The sequence below is a fragment of the Blennius ocellaris genome (genome assembly GCF_963422515.1).
Source record: "Blennius ocellaris genome assembly, chromosome: 11".
Taxonomy (NCBI): domain Eukaryota; kingdom Metazoa; phylum Chordata; class Actinopteri; order Blenniiformes; family Blenniidae; genus Blennius; species Blennius ocellaris.
The window spans coordinates 22,437,670-22,457,788 of NC_137660.1; the positions used below are offsets into that span (position 1 = coordinate 22,437,670).

General features: G+C 40.4%; 1 protein-coding gene across 1 annotated transcript in view; it reads right to left on the reverse strand.

The window, feature by feature from the left end:
• ranbp10 (RAN binding protein 10) overlaps positions 1-20,012 on the reverse strand; it is a 44,728-nt gene extending 24,716 nt beyond the window's left edge. Inside the window, exons 1-2 of the mRNA XM_080505084.1 lie at positions 18,906-20,012; positions 1,463-1,574 (exon numbers count right to left, since the gene is read on the reverse strand). Coding sequence (XP_080361210.1) covers positions 1,463-1,574; positions 18,906-19,104 — 311 coding nt within the window. The 5' untranslated portion in view covers positions 19,105-20,012. The remainder of the gene's footprint in view (positions 1-1,462; positions 1,575-18,905) is intronic.
• Between the last annotated feature and the right edge of the window lie 107 nt (positions 20,013-20,119).

A 20,119-nucleotide genomic window follows, 5' to 3' on the forward strand; every position in this document is an offset into this window, starting at 1 on the left:
ACATTAAGATAATTCTTCTGCAGCTATGAGGAAGCTTTGGATTCTTCTGCTTCACAGACCCACCGCAGTCAGGTTTTGCCCTTTGGATTTGACGTGGCAAGGACTATTGCCAAAGCCGCCATTTTTTGGGGGGAGTTATAACATCCCCAACACTGCTGACACAGCAAATGAACAAAAGTTTAAACATTCACAAATCTGAAGAATCTTCCTCTCTCGTGTGGCATTGAAACATTTCAAGAGTAAAACAGATCTGAAGACATTGCATCGTGTTGCAACTTAACTGTGACCAATGAAATGTCTGGTTATAATGATGAGTCACCAAGAGCTAAATATTGCTACAAATGAATTTATAAATATCTCGCTGAATGCAGGTTTAGGTACTTAATATTGATGCACTTTTAACAGTATTTCTCAAGTTGTTGATATCCATGTCCATTACACAATCTTGCTTTTGTTATAAGGAGCCAATTTAATTCTGATTCTTCTACTACTTTTGTCACAGCTCCCTTGCCTGATCATGGACAGGGTAGTAACCCTAACCCTAACAGGAAACTGTTGAACATCCAGCCTGAGAATTCATTGTGAGAATGCACACTGGTTTCTTTGAGAACATTTGTTGTGAAAACAGCCAACACGATGAAGCGAATCAAGGAACTGAGCAAGAGACAGTGGCTGACTTCACAGAGTAGAGGTAATAAAAGCTAATAGGAGAAAAGAAAGTGCCGCACACAGACGGAAAAAACTTGTGTGTATGTGCTTGTCCATATTCAGTCAGGTATGCGATGAGACTTCTTAGAATTTAATTTATTGCATGTGCATGCCAAAATGTGCACGTGCACATTATCTTCCAAAGATTATTGTGAATAACAAAATAATAAAAATGTTTAAAAATGTACTAATTTAAGTCCACACGACAAAGACATTAAGCGGGCCAAAATCCCATGCACACATTGTTTCACACACTTTCGTGAAGGTACAAACCTAACAAAGCATGCGTATATTCGGTAGACATGAGATACTCATGTTGAATATTGCATTAATATAAGCAGTTTGTTGTCATTGTTGTTTTTTGGTCATTTTTCCATGTTTTTACCAGGTATAAAATAATTCTGGCTGGCTGTCATTAATAGGAATTTCATCTTCAATCATTTAAATTCTGACATTTTGAATGTACAGAGCAGAAATGAACAGTGCATGGAAACGCCACTCATCACAGTTCAGTCAGTCATGTTGATATGATGGCAAATTCACAATATACTGTGCAGCTCTCAATCTAACCATGCAGACACAGATCTCATTAAACACACAGTCTTATTATGATGCACACCCGAATCTGAAATACTGCAAGTCACTGCATTTGATTTGATTGGGCCCCTTCTGAAAATATCAGAAGTGACTCTGGAGTCGGGAAGGTCACAAAGTACACAGGCAATAAAGCTGTGAGTGCGTCGCATCTGCTTACCCGTCTCGACCTTTGCTGACAATCTTGACTTCAAAGTAGTAGATCCCACAGGCCGCGGGGATTGGATGAGTGGCTCGCACTGATGCTGCATCCTTGTGGTTCTTGCCATGACCTGATGAAACAAGATGTATCGTTAATCATCATATATCCATAACCTTACTCTGTTACATTAAATCACATTGGGAGTGTTGTATGTTACTGTATATTATGAGTTTTAGATCAATACGAGATCGGTATATTATTTTCTGTGGGGAAAAAAAAAAAAATAGCATGAAAGGGAAAATGTTTCCCACCGAGCGTCTGAGCTGTCTAATGAGGTAACAGATGTTTACGACGACACCACCAGTGTTTAACATCTTCAGCATTGTGGTGATAATTGGTCTGACAGGAACACACAAAGCCTCAGAGCTGCTTTCACTGGACTACCCTCTGAAAAATAAAAACATCCTCAGATGCACCAGTGAAGGAAAAAAAAATCAAAAAGAAAGAGAAAGAGACAAAGTCACTGCAGTTTTATTGCAGAAGCACACAGTATAGGCATTAGTTTTGCTACAGGACAAACCATTGAACGCATCACTCATGCTCACTTTTTTTTTTTTTTTTATTGCATTTCAGTCAAACAAATGACAAAATTAACATTTTTCCAATTACTCATTTGTCAGTTTCGGGATTTCGATAAAATCTAATTAGTCGCTCAGCGCATTTATGACAAGTTCATACGCATAAAATTAGACTTGCAGATCAGATGTCGCCATTAAAACCTCTTGAGCTGTTTTCACACTTGGTGGTTGTCTGGTCCAAAACGTGAAGCATGGTAGAATCATATCACAGATCTCTCTCTCACCTCACAGACACTACATTCAAGCACGAACACATTTCTGTGCGACATTTGCATGTTCTCCCTGTGCACGAGTTTCCTCTGGGTCCAAATAACATGCGATTGAGGCGAATCGGTCAAAATATCCGATAAAGACGGATGGATATTTCACCTCATTACTATTGTCCAGTCACTTGGCCTTTTATTATCTGCACACAGATGGTATATAAAGTGCTTTTATAATGACACAACTTTAATAACTTCCACAGCAATACCGAACGCACTCAAAGGATTACTGTGGCGGTGTCCTTTACCAGCTGAGCGCTCATTATTGCTTACAAAACGCTTAGAACAGAGTCAAAAAGTGTCCAAACAAATGCGGCAAAGAAGCAACGGATCCAATTCCATTTGCGTTTGATCTGTTGCACCAGCTTTGATCCGCGTTGTCTTCAGATTGCAAATTGAGCCTCCAAACAAACGAGAACATAATCACACCACTGTTCCGCATCGTGGTTCAAGCCTGCTGAATCTGAAGGCGCGCCCTTTATAAACGGCCCGCATGACGTATTATCACCAGGCTACTAATGCCTGCAAAAGTACATGTTAACCACATTTCACTTTCAACATGCTGTTCCAAATCAAATCCTCGTTTGTACAAATAATAGCAACAATGAGATCTTTCTTTAATTTCACATGATCCCTCAAACACCCATCCTTAATTAAGCCGTTTGCTGTGCGTGTAGCCATTTCTCCAAGATGAGAGGTCATTCAGAAAATATTAAAATATAAAATACCTCAACCAGATCCATTTGGGGCAGAAATTGTAATATCCCAATATTTCATGGTCGAGGATCCAGATCACAACTGGCCGTGAAGATGGAGAGATTTCTCCCCTTCATGGTCAACGTTTCCCTTCCCTTCTCTTGAATTATTTTTCACGGGTGAGATTACGTTCACACTCCTCATAGTGATGAAAGCTATTTCAACCAGGGGACCGGCCAAAACGCATCGATAAATGTATTTTACAATCTAAATAAAGCAGTGTTGTCACCTCTCACAAATCAAGAGACACTCATGGGATTAACTTTAAACCAACACTCATAGACACACAGTTTGCTTCAATACGTTTTAAAACACCAAACATCCTGCATTTTCCATTTAATCTGGAGGAAATAAAGAGTTTGATGGTAAATGGACTTCACATATATAGCGCTTTTCAACTTAGTGAGCAGTCCCAAAGTGCTTGACATCATCAATCAATGAGGGGCATTGATGTGCATTGATTTTATGAAAATAAACGTGTCAGTGTCACAATTACGGTCAAAACAATGATGCCCTTTCAATAACTACTTTTTTTCGAGGTTTCACATTCCTAAAGTTGAATAATGCTATTGTGAAAAGGCAAACTTTGCAATTTAAAAACACTTTTGCTTTAATTGTTGCTTGTAAACCAAAATATATAGCATTTTTGTATGTAATGCAATAGTTTGAAAATGTGTTTTCATCTAGTCATTCTTTTATCTTTTGCAGTGAATCGATGGTTTCTTATCTAAAAACTAGTGTTTACACATATTCTCCAATTTAAAACGGGAAGTGACAGATAGAGACATCCGTTTAATAACCAAATAAGTCTGTGTTTGTACAGAAAGCGTGACGCCATCAGCCATGTCACAATCTTACATCGCTGTGGCGTTACTGATGGACTGTTACCTCGTCAGCTTCAATCATCAGCTTCTTCATCCGCACACCACCTCAGGTAAACAAAGCTCTCTTTATAATTCCTAATATTCAGGACTTTCAAACAATAAACATATCGTCCGTAACAACCTCTGACCTCAGGTCTTCAAACCTGCTGCACAATGAAATCTACTGATCAAAAAGGGCCAGATCGAGTTCAATCAGGAGCCATTTTTCTCCCTGGTGATCTACACTTCTGCAAAGGTGACTTTCCTTCTAATTGCATTATAAATAGTATTGACTGCCATGTGTGTGATGATAATGGAGCACTCTGGAGGTAAAGATGTGAACAACGGGGTCATGGGGCTCGTGCATTGTGTCTAGACCAATTAGATTCAAGCACAACAGTCATTACTGTCCGCCATTCTATATTCAGATGGCTGCTTATGCAACCCCTCGGGTCATATGAGAGAGAGAAAGAGAGAGAGAGAGAGAGAGAGACCATTGTATAACTACAATCTCGCCTCCACTGAAAGCATGTGCAACTCATTCTCTTCCATGCAATCACACCAATGACTGAGCTCACCTGTCGCGATACATAACAAGCCGCTGTGAGCTTGGAGTGTGTGAAATGTAGATCAGCTGTAACCTTAAACGAAGCAGCTGGCTGTCAGCAGACACCTTGAGGCTGTCGCCGTTTTATGGGAGCCGGAGAGAGCCAGGGTCGTGAGGCGGGTCGCCCCAGTCGCCAACACCCAGCACAGCAGGAAGCACACGGGACATATAGTTTCCATCAAAATATGCGACATTGTTTAGACTGAGCTCGGCAATTAATGGCGCCATGCTGAGAGTTTAAAAAAAATATATGGAAATGTTTCTCCTCGCAGAGATACTAAATACAGAGTTAAACTGAATGGGAGGACATTCGGAGTCACGTTGTAACACTAATGAATAAAATAAACACTTACGCAAGCATTCATAGGGAGAAAATAAAACGAGCTCCAGAGCGGTTTAAAAAAAAAAAACAAACAGCAAACTGTTGACCACAGTTTCCGCCAGTTTTGCCGTGGTATTACATATTTACCCGCACAACCTTTGTGTGTGTGTGTGTGTGTGTGTGTGTGTGTGATTGTCTGGTCCGATGGTTGCAGCAACATTCAAGCAGTCTATTCTTAGCTCTCAGTAGGCCAACAGGTCTCTTTACAACTGCCTACATGGTTAGGTGAAAGGGGTTTGCTGCTTTAGACAACACCTCCTTCCACCCTACATGGGGAACCTCGCATACAATTTAAAATCCAGCCCGCACAGTTAAGATGTCATTGTGACCATATAGTTTGTCATATCTAAAACTGGTATTGCTTTATTGTTCAAATCTGGAGTAGAAAACAACTATGAATGACACACAATTATAATTAGCGTCAGGATTTTTTTTTTATGTTAGAAAGCTAATGTGATAGAAGCATAAAAATATATAATAGAGATGACCAACAAATACAAGGGTGAGTGCATGTGGAGTAAATATATGGTAGAAAATTGCAATAAAAGCTATTAAAAGACAACAAAATACGGAGTGTCATGAAGGCGGTCTGTGGGCCAAAACCAGACCCAAAAATAAAAACTCCAATCCAGCCCGCCAAACTACCAAGCAAATTGTAAACGTTTTTAAAAAAAACAACACTGATTTCTTTTAACACATTTTTTAAGAATGGCAGACACAACATAACACTGAGAACCGAGATATAGCTTCTTAAAAGCTCACAAACTAGCATTAGTGTATGAGCCATACTGTCATTATGCAAACGTTATGTAGGTTTGTAAAAACATGCCTCAGAACCAAAATGTGTTTGACATCCCTGTGCTAGAGCAAGACGAGTTTCTAGTTTTAATCCTTTGCTTGGTTTAGCATGAAATTAGTCACCAGCAACATTTCCAAATCACACACAGCTTTCCTCGTTAAAACTGGTGTCAAACTTATTGAGCAGAGGTTCCGCTTATTACCCAATGCATTGTATTTTCAACTCCAGGCTAATCATGGGATAAAAGCTCAAAGACCAGATCTGAAGGAAATAATTCACAAATGGTTTTGAAACGGGAGCCGTTACCTGAGAGATTATTGATGGTGCATTTATGCCGGTGCATGGAAAAGTTAATATGACGCATACACTAGTGTATTTAGGATTTAAAGACAGATTTGACTTGGTCCCAGTTGTAATTTATAGTCCAGAAAATATGGTAATTATACATGAGCTTGTCCAGCCAGCCCACTAAAAATACTAACAACGTCTGCATTGTATATCCTGAAAAAGTCAACAGTTAACAAAAAAAATATATTTTCACAGAACTGGAACGACTACAAATTTCCTCCGGGTGATCTTTGAATTTGCAGCTGATGCAATAAATTACTGAATGCTGTGCTTCTTTTTACTCTATAAATCTGAGAAAGATCTTAAATCACAGAATAGCTGTGATGACAATGCTACTTCACTAGCATTTAGCTGGCAGCTCTCAAAGGCAGTATGACATCTGGTGTTCAGGCGTTTGGATGTTTGACACTTTCCACACACACACACACACACAAAAAAAAATCGAATTAAAATTAGAAGAGATTTGACCGGGCCCATTCCACCAGCTATACTTAATTCCAAGGCCATAGAATTGTATAATACCTGGATTATTAAGACATTCAAGTGTCAAGTGAGAGACAGAGAGTGCATAAAATGATTAACTCCCTTCTCCATTAGCTATGACATTTAAATAAAAGTGTCATTGTGGTATTTAGCAGAAGAATAGAGAGGATCCTCTCTTCTGAGAACCAGCTCTGGCAGTGTCAAACGTTTCACCAGTTGTGTGACGCCAAGGATCAATGATTAACTCCTGCTTCCGATTCAACCGTGACACTGTCAAAGCTTTAATTGCTCACGAGGATATGAGGGATCCCACCCCAGGGTCTTCACATTGCAGGGCAAAAGTGCAAAATGTGATCATTTTTTTATGGTCAGAGCAGCCAAGTCGTCCTCAGCAATGTAGAATTGTCAACACTGAAAACACCGATGTAAAGGAATCAAGCGTAGGTTTAGAATACGGGGTTTACACACTAACAATGGAATCCAGCACTAGTGCAAACTAAAACTTCGAACTTGATTGCTGCAGAGATTGATAAATCCATTCCAGAGACCCAGATTATCTTTGACGTGTGACATAATGAACAGTGGCAGACCTGAATACAAACAAGATACTGAATGCAGACAGGATGAACTGCAGTAGAAGGCTACCTCACCTCAGGTTTGTTTTTGAGCAGGAGCACACACTTGGCACTCACTCTGGAGAATTCCGGGCCTCTTGCTTGACCTTCCCGGGGCCGATTATGCTACAATGCAACACCTTAACACAAAAGCCCTTGATACATATGATGGCCCGGTTTGGTGGAGGTTGATACTGCATCCGTGCCCCATTTTGAGTCATTATTACCAGTGACAAAGTTGGAAATATCATATGCCAGGTTAGAAATGAATAAGTTTTAATGCCTCTAAAACCTTCATACTTACAATTGTGTCAATTTGCACACAGCAAACCAGTAAATAAATAAAGTTATTCTGAGATTAGAAGGGACAGCTAACTTGGGACCCAACATCTGAAGAGAAACATTTTCTGTTCTTATCTTACTGCCAACTGGGGATGTGCACCATTGGTCGGGCTAAATGATTAAACACCTGTGACATTGCTCGCTGGAACAACTATTAACTGGTCAAAAAAAAAAAAAAAAAAAAATGTTTTATTCATTGTCATGGAGTTGACTGCTACAGTCAGGGCTCCAGAAATGTCAGATGTTGTGGTAGACAGCAGTTTTAAAAGAGCACATAGAGCAGTTGAGGAGATAAAAAAAACAAAACAAGGGAGCATTTAGGGTGTGAAAGGAAAGACTAGGAGATAATCAATGTACCAAAGAACCAGTGCTCCACGGCATTTCACTTAAGCATTCCAGTGTCACCCAGCTTCGAACTACTAGCTTCTGCTGCCAACAGCACCAGCAAGTTGATATAATTCATCCGGAGACAGCGAGAGGTCAACACTTGCAGCAAATCCTAATTGTTCCATTGTAAAATGTGAACAAAGTAGAAATGCTGAAAAATGTTATCAATGTCTAAATAACAATGAAACTTAGTCTCGCTATAATAATATAATAAATGTCAAATTTCTTTCTGGATCAATATGGACACGACTTTATGTATATAAGCCTTTTCGCTAAAATAACACGCCAAAGTATCCTAAAGGCCCTTTTGAATTAAAATGCTGAGTTACAGACTTTATGCATTTTGCCATTTATTCAATTTTGTAAATTATGTCTGCTTGTAATCTGGATTAAAGCGAAAACATGTCCCATTTCCCCCCCCCCCTTTAATTTGCTTCAATACTGGCTGTAGGTGTCGTACATATTTATTATGGGTGATTGACATTAAGTTGGCAAATCGGTGGTGGATTAGTCTTTGGGTGTGTTAGGAGTTTCTAAATGCCCTCACTGTGAGGTGACTTGGATCATAATGGAGTGTGCTACCATTTTCGTTTAACCACATACAAACAAGCCTCATGCCACATGTATGCATATATGATCACGTGCAATTCAAACGCATAACTGCACTTTTTCAATTTTCAGGTGTCATGTTTCATATAAAACTGCTATCGGCATCACACGTGGCCTTTATTGTCCAAACGTGTTGAACTACGTTTGGATCTTCGCACTAAAAATAAACCACAGTCATAAAGCAACAGTATTTAACAAAGGTTAGCTATAGCGACCCTTTCAGACAGATCAGCCATTATACTGGCACTGTTCACGTCAGACAAAAAACTGCCAACTAAAAGCATGCTGGATAGCTGGTATATTCTACAACATTGGCTAAAGTCAACACAATCATGTGGCATTATTGTGGTGATGCTTTTGCCAGCTGAGAAATCATCAATGTCCTGAAAAAAATTGCAAAAAATGTGGCTGAAATCCTTCTATTTTTCACTAAATTCTGCAATCCTTTGCTTTGGCTCAGAACTTCCATAAATTTGCCCCTGAAGTAATTTGGCATTGGACCAAAAATCGCCTTTCTAGCAATCTCAGGGGCCGTCCACACAATAACGCCGGTTCACGTAAATGCGCTATTTTTGGCCGCTCATCCACACGAGGCGACATTTTAGAAGCGTGAAAATAGGTTGTTTTTTTAACACGGGTCCCAGAGTGGGGACATTCTAAAATCCCGGCTTGGCTGTGAGGTGTGGACAGCAAACGCGATCATCTGCAGAAAAAAAGATGACATAATCGACCCCCCGCTCTGTGCCTTCTTGCGTTTTGGGTACGTTTGGTGAGTCACAGCGCCCCTAAAGGCCTGGCATATGTACTACATGCCCCGAAGCCTCGTGTTGAGTCGTGTTCATAGCGACAAGTGGACAGAATTTTTTTTTTTTTTTGAGAACACGGGGGAGAAAAAAAGATTGTTTTGGCTCGTGTGGATGTGGCCTCAGTCCACTTGTTAGCTATAGACATGGATCACGTCTTGGCGTCGGACCAAACCTCACGTGGTAAACAGGCCTTAAAACACGAGCGACATTTCCTAACCTCTGCCGACAGAGGTTAGGAAATGCCGCCTTTTAAAAGGGGAGCCTCTGAGGTCTTTGAGGAAGACATGATGACGCATGAAAAAGCAAAGCTGTGGATCAAACCACCCACCAGATACCATCGACTGAACCACAGATACCCTCCATGTTACTCATACATGGAGCTCCAACCATGTTCTAAACCAGTTTATCCAACTTTGGGTGGCAGGTTGCGTGAGCCGATCCCAACTGACTGTTCGTGAGGCAACGTACAACCTGTACAGGTCACCAGCACATTGTAGAACAAACGCAGAGACAAAGTCTCACACACATGCAACTACGGAGAATTTAGAATCATTATGTCAAATGCGCGTTTTGGAATTTAAGAGAATGACTGATGGGATGATGGAACGACATCTCGGGCAACACTAAATCAAGGTAGCATATTGCTTAATGTGTGTAAAACATAATTTAAACTTTAAAACTAGACTCTACCCTATTCCATACATTTAACTCCATTTACATTGTAAATACTCATTGTACCCATCCAGAGAAAACAAGTCATTTTGATAGTTCCCATTTGACAGTAAGAAAGATTTCATCAGCACCAACATCACTAAGTTCTTGCCAGTGGATGGGGTTAACCTACATTAGCTTTCAGACATTGGCCATGTCTTGAATGCAAACTTGAGAAACCAATAGGATTTCAGTATTTGAGCATGTTGAAGTCAACTTCAACATGATCTGACAGAAAATGACACTTTCACAGCTAAGCTAAGCTAATGTGATTACCTTCCAACAAGGATGCCTGGATTTTAATTTTATGTTACAGCTCTACGATTGTCAATGCATATGTAATGGGTGAGTGCGTTTGCCCTTCTTTCAACACAATTTCAACTTCCAATATCTGGCAGAAGAGCTGGTGAATTGTTGTGATTGGACACAAGTCCTTGAATGCATCATAATGACCAGCCTTTGGTGCAAAGCTCAAAATGGTCTTGGAATTTTGTTTGGGGGAAGTATAGATGCCATCTCCTGTCAGCAGTGATTGGATAGATATATCAGAGTTAAAACCAGTTATTGATCGCTAAACTACCAGCGCCAAGATCTTTTTTGTATGTTAAGAATCTTCTTATCTCCAATAATCACTTCTTTTTTTTTTTACCTACACAAACTACAGTAGACCAGACTTAAAACATTATTTCAAGTTTATGTTACCTGAAAGGCCTTCGGTAAACTTTTGCATAATAATTAAAAACGAAAAATTGTTTTAGATTTGACAACATTGATGTGCACATCCCTAAGACTTCAACTGTCAAACTCCTACTTTTTATATCTCGCTCTTAATTGTGATTCTTTCTTAAGACTGTTTAGTAACTAAATCCTGTAAGTCCAAAAAGAGACGGCTCTGGAAACTAATGGGACAGCTCCTGTGAGCAATTAGGTTCTTGTATAACGGAACCAAAACCTTTGTCTTCATCTTTGGCACTTCGTCACACTTTCTCAATAGATGCTGGACTTCGCTGTTGTGCTCCATCATCTATTCTGTGATTTGCAAGGACGGAGTTTAAAGGTGCAGCCAAAACCTGGAGGATGTCCAAACCCCCTTTGGTGACCCGAAGGCTGGTGCGTCAGACTTTTCTCCCTTTTTTTTTTTTTGCAGATGATGTACTTCTATTCACTTGTTCAGGCCGTGACCTACAATCACCTGCGGAGAATTGTTGACGACAGTGAAGTGGATGAGATGAAATTTTCTCACCTCCTGGTTAATGTCAGAGGAAGGTGAATTATCCCAACAGGATGTGGAATAAACTCCAACCACGAGGCTGCTCACTGCTTGGGCTGTGTTTCCAACAGACGAAGCCAAACACTTTTTCTACACTGTGTTACTCATTCAGCTGTGGCTCAGTTTTGGTGGAACCAATGAGGCAAAAGTCTGGCTTTTCACCAGCTTTATATTTCACTGGCTTGCTTATTTGAGCTACAAAAAAAAAAACTAAAACTTGACTGAAACCAAGTTTGTAAGCCAGGAAACAAGGATGCACAGCAGCTTGGGTCATTGTGACATTAACACCATCATCTGTTGACACACATGAGGGTCTGCTCACCCAAAGAATTTCACTGAGCTCACTACATGCCCCAACAAACTTGTGAACACAGGAAACAAACTTGAGTGCACCAGAATCACACATTTTCCTGACTCCTGGGCCTCCGCAGAATATAAGTGCATGGCTAACCCTAAATAAACATACTTTCACAATTTCTTTTGGTATTTATAAGATTCTTCATATGTATTTTGGAGGTGTGTTTGCACTTAGTACTGGCAATTTTTACATTTATATATTTCTGGTTCCAACTTGAGGTATCCACACTATAAATGGCCTTACTGTGAACCCATAAAGGTTAATTTTTTCTTTTTCTTATCTTTATTGGGGAGGAAAAAGTAATCTTTTTTTTCTGTGAAACAAGCATATTATTAACAGTTGGGGCCCACGAGAAGATAAAAAAGCGGAAAACTGCAACATAGAAGCATGCTTATTTTGAAATACTTTACCTTTGTAACCACTAAGTCCTAGTTAAGGTTGCAGGAATGTTGATTATGGTGTTTTAGCTTCAATGTCGATACCTGCACGTAGCAAGGATCCGACAATAATAGTGTGCTTTTCATGACAGTTTAAAAAGACTATGTGAAACAAATGGCAAAAGCGATATTTAATTCACTTAATCTATTTAGTTTATAAAAAACATTTTTGTATTTCATGTCCCCATTACACCAAAGATTTAGTCAAGAAATCTTTATTATAATAAGATTATTCACAACTTTACACTCCAAGTAACTATTTTAACACATTTTCCTCCGAGATGAAAATTTCTCTTGCTTTATGCATCAAAAATATGATGTTTCCAACTTGACCACTCAACCACCTGTTGTCAGTTTAAAAACAAAAGCCGCTGATAAGCTTTTGATTTGGAAAAATATTCTCTTAAACCATTATGTTGTCTTTTTAATCATAATTCATTGTTCCATTTAATTTAGTTTCAACTCGATTTGAAATTGTGACATTATTCTCTTCATTTGTCTCTTCAGTTATTTCTCTTCAGTCTATTTTAAAATCTTCTTCTCTTTTAATATTCAATTTATTTTTCCCCTCTACTTTTTAACTTGAGAAGCCCTTTGACGTGAATTTTATATATGAATGGTACTATATAAATCAAGTTATTTGCTTTACCTTCTATACCAGAGGTCTGCGGTCTGTGGCACTTCAGCCGTTTTAGTTAGAAACTTATATTTACACACCGGAGTCATTTTCAGATGAGTATTAATCTCAAAATACATACAGGAAAAACCATTCCAGATGGGTAATAGTTGTTAAAAACTGCTAAAAGGAAAGAAAAAAAAAACAAACAGCTTAAAGTAAATGACTACAAATGCAGTCTTCAATTCCCTATCTGTCCCTCTCTATATGAAGTGCCTTGGAAAGGCTGCATAATGCTTCCAATAGAGGTCGAGCACTTTGCATGGCACCCATCACCATTGTGTGTATGAATGAGTGAAGATGAACAACAGTGTGCATTGATAATGAGTAACTCGTGAAAATGCACTATATTATTGAAGCCACTAAAATTAAATCCAGTCAAACATTCTCATATTTAAACATGTTATCTATTTGCTCTCAATGTGTGTCGAACTCTTTGTCATTTACAAGTTAAATATTATGTCATTTTTGCCTCGAAATAAGGCGCAATGTTCCTTGGGGGCATCGGGAAAGTTTTTGTGAAAGAAAGAGCGTCATCAGCTTGCTCTATTCATCGCCATTGAGCCATGTCTGTATAAATGTGCTCTCGTGTTTGTTTACGTTTGTATATTGAGGTAGGGACCCAACAAATTAATGTGTGTCGGGGCACATCAGGACGAGATAGACGCTCTGCGGCCTTGAACATAGAAAATTGGCACACTGGTCGAAATAGCATCCAAACCACAAGGGTGAAGGAAGAGAGCAGGAGCTGGAAATAAAATTAAGAAAGAAGAAGAAGAAGATCCTTCACAATCCAGAATAGACCTATATATATGTCATCCCTGAATAATTGTGCAGTACAACTTAATCTGTACACATAAAAACTGAATGTCCTACATAACCTGAACATGAAAAGACGCCACTCGTTTTTGGTTGTACGTCATGTCGTGATGCGAAACACTTGATTACACAGAAAGGATAGATGAAACAACATCAAACTTCACTGTTTCATAACAGCAATCATTAAAAAAAAAAAAAGATCATGAAAACTATAAAACAAGATGGCTTTTATCCACTCTGACCACTGCTCTGATCAATTATGAATGGAATGTCTATATCTGGTTATCTACCTTCCAAATCTGGATTTTGAATGAATCTGAATCTTTACTTATTAGGGGTGTGCGTGATTCGTCAGCTCAACAATTAATCATCTTTCCTCTCACGAGTCAGCACCAGAAAATCTCAAGAGTTACATAAATTACTGTTTTGTTCACGTACAAGGCTGCTTAATGCTCATACAGCCATCTGCCACTAATCAGTGCTAGAAAGCCACCAGGTCTGAAAAATGAAAATAATGTAGCATGTTGTCAGGCAGCAATGCACAATTGTTCAACTCAGGCATTTAGATTTGAAATATTATCCTGAAGGGAATAACTGCTGCTGCTAGCAGTGCTGGCGAGACACACTGAAGCTACTCAAGCTATCATTTACCTGGAGACGCTGTCTCCAGGTTAAAAGCTTCGGGAAGGTAATGGGATAGTTTGAGCTTATATAAACTGTGCTGGGACACAAACTGCTAATGCCAACAGGTTCAAATGGCGAGTGTGACACACTTCCTGTAATTGTGCTAAACGTCTACCATTTTATACACGTTTTCCCTTTTTTGAACCAGTCAACTAATCTCAATGAAATCTTTTGTTTCACTGACAGGGATTCTGCATGCCAGGAACATGCCTAGTGTTAAATGATTTTCACAGTCATAAAATAGATAATTACAATCAATTACAAGGGAGAGAGAGAAAAAAAAAAAAAAGGTTTATATTCAGTCCGACCAATGTCCCTTCAGCCAAGATCTGATCAATTATGCATTAAATGATCCGTGGGTTATATCTGGCTATCTGCCTGCCGGCTTGGATTTAAATAAATAAAAATCCTCGCTTGCCATTTGCAAAAACTGTAGGAACGCCACTACATGTTTGCCAAAGAGGAGCAGGCAACACAGCCTGCCTGTATCCTCCCATACTCGGCGCTGATGTAAGCAGGCAGCAGGAAGGCCCGATGTGGCCTCGCGGTGCATTTATGGAGATTTCGCACAGCCGGAGATCCAGCACCAGCTTTCCTGTTACAGAAGGGTCTGCCCTGACGGAGAACAGCAGAGCGAGGGAGGGAGGGGGAAGGCCGGACGGCTACAAGGAAGGGTCTCCGGGTAGATGTCACCTTGTTTTGATTTAGGACGTGGATAAAGCCGGGTTGACTAAAAGCCCTGCCCCACAGCTTTTATCCGTCCATGTAAAGGATTGACTCCGCCGGCCAGTTGCTGTTATTGTGAAAACGTCGATACGCTAGATTTACGACAAGATCGGTACATTTGGCCTAATGTAGCAGGCGGGGCTAGAGGCCTCGCGTCTCACAGCTGCTGCTGATCAGACCCCGGGTGTTGTTGTTGTACTCCAGGCACATACTCTGGATGTGAATGGAGACTTTAAAAAAAAAGTTCACACATTGTTTAAAAACTTACAAAACAAGCGTCGCCAACAGTCCCTCTATTCTCATATTTACATGTTCTTTCTACTACAATCTTAAATTACTAAAACATTAAAAACATCCCAGACCCTTTTAACAGATTATTCGTGTTCATCATGTAAACTTACACAGAAGTAGAATCCAGACTGCCTCTCGGTCAGACCGCAGATCCCCTCACTAATTTCAAGTTGGTGAAAATGTAGTCAAGGCCAAATGTTGCCAAAGCTTCCCAGCTTTGTCGGTGCAACTCTACTAATGCCGACAACCTCAAAACAAGCGAAGAACCCGTGTTTTAAAGGGCATCTATTGCAATGCCACAAAACTCAAAAGATTTTGCCCAAAGTTGTTGTTGTTGAATATTTTCTCAATACTGTGACTTCATAGAGTCACTATAAATAACATTAAAAAAAAAAAACATCATCTGCTGCTTCTACATTTTTTAATGATCACACAGACTATGATTTGTAGCTTTGGAGCAGCATTTCAGAAAAAATTTGTATTTTCAAAAAATGTGTGTGTTCTTGTCGACACGTACCTAGATGTAGTTAGTCTAAGGTGTTAAATCAATGAAATGCACTCATACAGCACAAATGACAACAGAGCCACCTCATGTTGTTTCACGCTCAAATAAAATACAATGGAAAAATCCACATGAGAAAGCATTGGCAAGAGTGGAAAGTGAGTTACTTAAAAAAAAAAATTTTTTTTAAATTAAACAAACTGATATTTCATTTGTTGAACTTAAAAGTGTTTTCGGAAACCCCAAATTTGCGCATCCTCATTACAAGGTTTACCACCGCTTTAATGCTCCTGCCTCAGCTCGTTTATTGTCTTCCTTAGCAGAGTTTATGACCACATGCATATTGGCCTCCTCAGCCCGACAATGCTCCCATAAAGTGGTTGGATGCTTCTCTATTATGCGACAGTGCACGCACTGTTACCGATACGGACACCAAACAAACACACTATTGTGGAAATGGTGGGCTGGAGGCCAGCGAAATTATACTTTTTAAGTAGTCCTGATGTCATCTGCAAAGTGTAGCGGTTGGGTTCAATTCAAAAGTGAAACAATGACAGTGAATATCACTTTGAATATTTATGCCGTAAATCTGAGTAGTAAAAGTCAGTACGACAAAATGGAATTACTTAAATAAAAAGCCATTATGGGCTGTTTTGGTGAAAGAGTCAAAATTTCCTGTTTCTCTAACAATATAGTCCAAATTGTTTGACAGCATTTTTTTGCAGCTTTTGAAGACACACAAAAAAAATGGTGTGACTTTGAATACAGATACTTGATGGTCAGAATATCATGGACATGCTAGGAATTTGTTTTGAAAATCTGCTGGAGGAACACCAGATTTATTACCAGATCAGTGGATTTGGCCTAATGTGACTTGGAAAGCCAAAACGGTCTCACAGCAGCTGCTGCACAGATCAGAACGAAATGAACCGGTTGCTTCCAGAAAAGACTTCCAAAGCAAGTGGACCTGAATCTACCAGCACTTACGTATTTTAATCAGCTAAAAGGTGCATCATATTGCCGTTGGCAATTTCACCAAACCTTACTGAAGTGTGGATCTGATGCTGTTCGATTTATAAGAAAATGGTTAACTGAGTAGACCATGCCGGTGAGATCAAGTTTATTTATTATACAAGTAACATTGTTAATGATTAGAAATTAAAATTAGCCTGTTCATTTATTCAGACAGGGTTCGTGTCGGACCATTAATTGGATACCAATTCCGAAACTGGTGGTATCAAGATAAATGTTAGACCATCAAGGATATGGTACAGATTAAAAATAAATAAATGATATCGAGAAGCTCCTGCTGGACGTTTGGACATGAGGCTGTTATACTCAAAGCACACAGATTGTAACCGGTTGATTCCCAGCTAGAAATGTATCCTTAAAAATTCTGAAATATTTTTATATCAACCTCCTGCTTCTTGAATATCTTGATTCCAAAGGTCTGCCACAGTGATTTTGGTTGTTTTTTTCGGAAGACTCAAAACATTCTGCCTCTGCATTAACTGAACTCAACATTTTACAGAAAGGATTTATTAGTTGGTGGTAGTAAACTTTAAGTCACACCCAGGTTTGAACTTTTTAAAACATGATTGCCGTCACAGGCAAATATTTGTCACTCCACAAAATGTATTTCAAACTTCCTTGAACCAATTGGGGACAGATTTGGACTTGTGTCTCTGCATGATCAGATCCCACAGATCTGGGAGGAATATGACCAATAGCTGTCAGAAAGGAAATCTTTTATTCCTAAATTTTGGAAAAGTCCCCTCTGAAACCCCCCTGGACTTGTGCCTCAATGGCTTTTGGTGTTTCACCAAACCTTCAAAAGCCAATTAAACCCCTCTTGCTCATCCATGGCTGGCTTGTACCTATAAGTATTCATATGTTAATAATTTCAACTGTTTCAAATTCTGTAATGAGGAGATGTTGGCCCTCAGGCACTTTCACAGGTACAAATCAGCCCTCACTTAAAAAAAACATACACCTACAAATAAGAGCAACACTGGCACAAGGTGGTGAATGCAGTCTATAAAGCTATTGCAAAAGGTTAGACATTGCAGGGTCTGGAAATACATTTCTGCAAGTGGGTTCACGTCACTGTTTTTGCATTCATCCGTCTGGTATATTAAATGGAACGGTAGAGCAAATATGGATGTGTCTGTCTCAAGTGTTTTTGCAGCAGATCTAGTAGGTTTTTGGCCTGATGTAGCTCAGAAAGAAGGCCCTGTGTGTCACTGCAGCTGCTGCCTGCCAGAGATTTGGACCTGAGGCTGTTGTTATGCTCGAAGCAGACAGATCCGAATAAGAGTTTGAACATGTCGACCGGAGAAAGAAAAACAAATTTCTGGGAAAAAAAAAAAAAGACTTCCAAGAGCACTGAAATCACGCGAGAGAGAGAGATGGGGGGGGGGGGGGGGGGGGGAATAACACAACAATGCCATTTTAACTCTTATTTTTGTCGTGAAAACAAACAATTCCCGTGTCAATGTGACGTGATGCGTTGTGAAATGTTAAGTTCGGCGTGTGCTCGTCAGCCTGTTTGTGCCACACAGTTTCCAGTCACAGGGACCAGCTAAAGTGAAGCTAACGTTAGCACGTTAGCTCGGAGGCGAGCGGCTCCTGTATTCGCGTCGGACTGGTTCGTTAGCCTTTCGTTAAATGCCACCAGTTGTTAGCTGCGCGTCGTAAACAGTGGAGATGCGCAGCCAGCTGTACTGCAACACAACAAATAACGCCATAAATAAACAAAGGGGAGGGAGAGAGAGAGCCGCGATGGTGAAGGTGAAAGGAAAAATGTCCAGGAGTGGTGACAATAACAGCAACTGTCAGCGGTGAGCGAGTTCAACTGTCAGTCGTTTGGATCCTTCCTGAGCTCGGTGGTGAGACAAAGCGAGGTTACAGGACAGGAGAGGCAGCTCAGACTAGATTTACCAGGACTGCACACGCACGCACGCACGCGCACACACACAGTGTGTATGTGGTGTGTGAGAAATATACCCCCCCCCCCCCCTCCCGTAATAACAGTGACAGATTTAATCCCCCCCAACCCCCTCTCTCTCTTTTTTGAGGCAGCTCTCTGACCTTTGTAATGCACCCGCAGGTTGTTCTGTGACAGCCCGATGTAGCTGTATTTATCCTTGGGGCTCCAGGATCGAGGCAGAGGGGTCTCTTCCTCGTTCACAGCCGGGTACAGACGCTTGAGCCGCTCGCTCAGCTCCTGCTCCTGGTAGTTAAAGGCAGGATCCCCTAAAGGCAGGCTTCCCGCTCCGAGCTCTGCCATCTTCAAGGCCTCCCGTCTTCTTCTAGTGCTTCTTATTGTTCGACTGTCTCTATCCAGAGCCCCGTGTCAGTCCGCTGGAGTGAGAGGGACTGAGGGGAGAAAATAGCAGCGGTGTGACATCCCCGGATAAGCAGCAGCAGCAGACCGTACAGTAGGCTGGAAGCAGGGCCGTGTGGGTACTGTAGTCCGCCTGGCCGCCCGCTCCACGCTGACGCGTCTGGAAGCGACTACACGGCTCCAGTGCCCCTCCGCTTGCTCAGGCTTCTGGGAAATGCAGTTTGAAGCCAGCAAACTTTTCTCCACATCACAGTTTATATTCGAATCCCATGAAAGAACACGTGAATATTTTTTCATGTTCCGAATTGAAGCTTATCGATGGCATTTTCAAGAAAATGGTTTCCAGGACAACAAAACGTGTGGCCATCACATTCAGCAATGCCTCAGTCCGATTGTCACACTCAGTTTAAGACTATTACGAGTTCATAGTAAGAAAATGTTGCGAATTTAGTTTTATTGATTTCTTAATATTACGGAATTCCCCCGTACACATCACCTGTATCCTGATTATTGTACACTGTAACAATATACTAACCGCACTGGTTAAGGTTTGATTTCTGTGCTTTGTAATTTTTTTTTATAACTTAATTAGTCAGGCGCGCTATAGACTACTACACGCGGGTCCTCGAACGTGCCCCCCCCCCACCCCCACCCCACCCCACCCCCCTCGTTGCCATGGAAACTATGCTACAGTGTACTGTGACGCTAACTTTCAAGTCTTTAAGCTTTCAGCGAGACGGACACAACGCAACTAATTTACCGAAGATCTGGAGCTTGTGAAGTTATTGTTTACTCATAATAAAATCTACAGGGATGTTGCCACAAAAACATGTCAAATTTCCTCTAATAACAGCGCCACAAAGTCAAAGGCAAGTGAATTAAATTGCTCTGCAGAATAATAACAATCCCGTGACATTGTTGTGTTAAACTCTTCTTGGCTTTGTTAATGTTTTTGCTC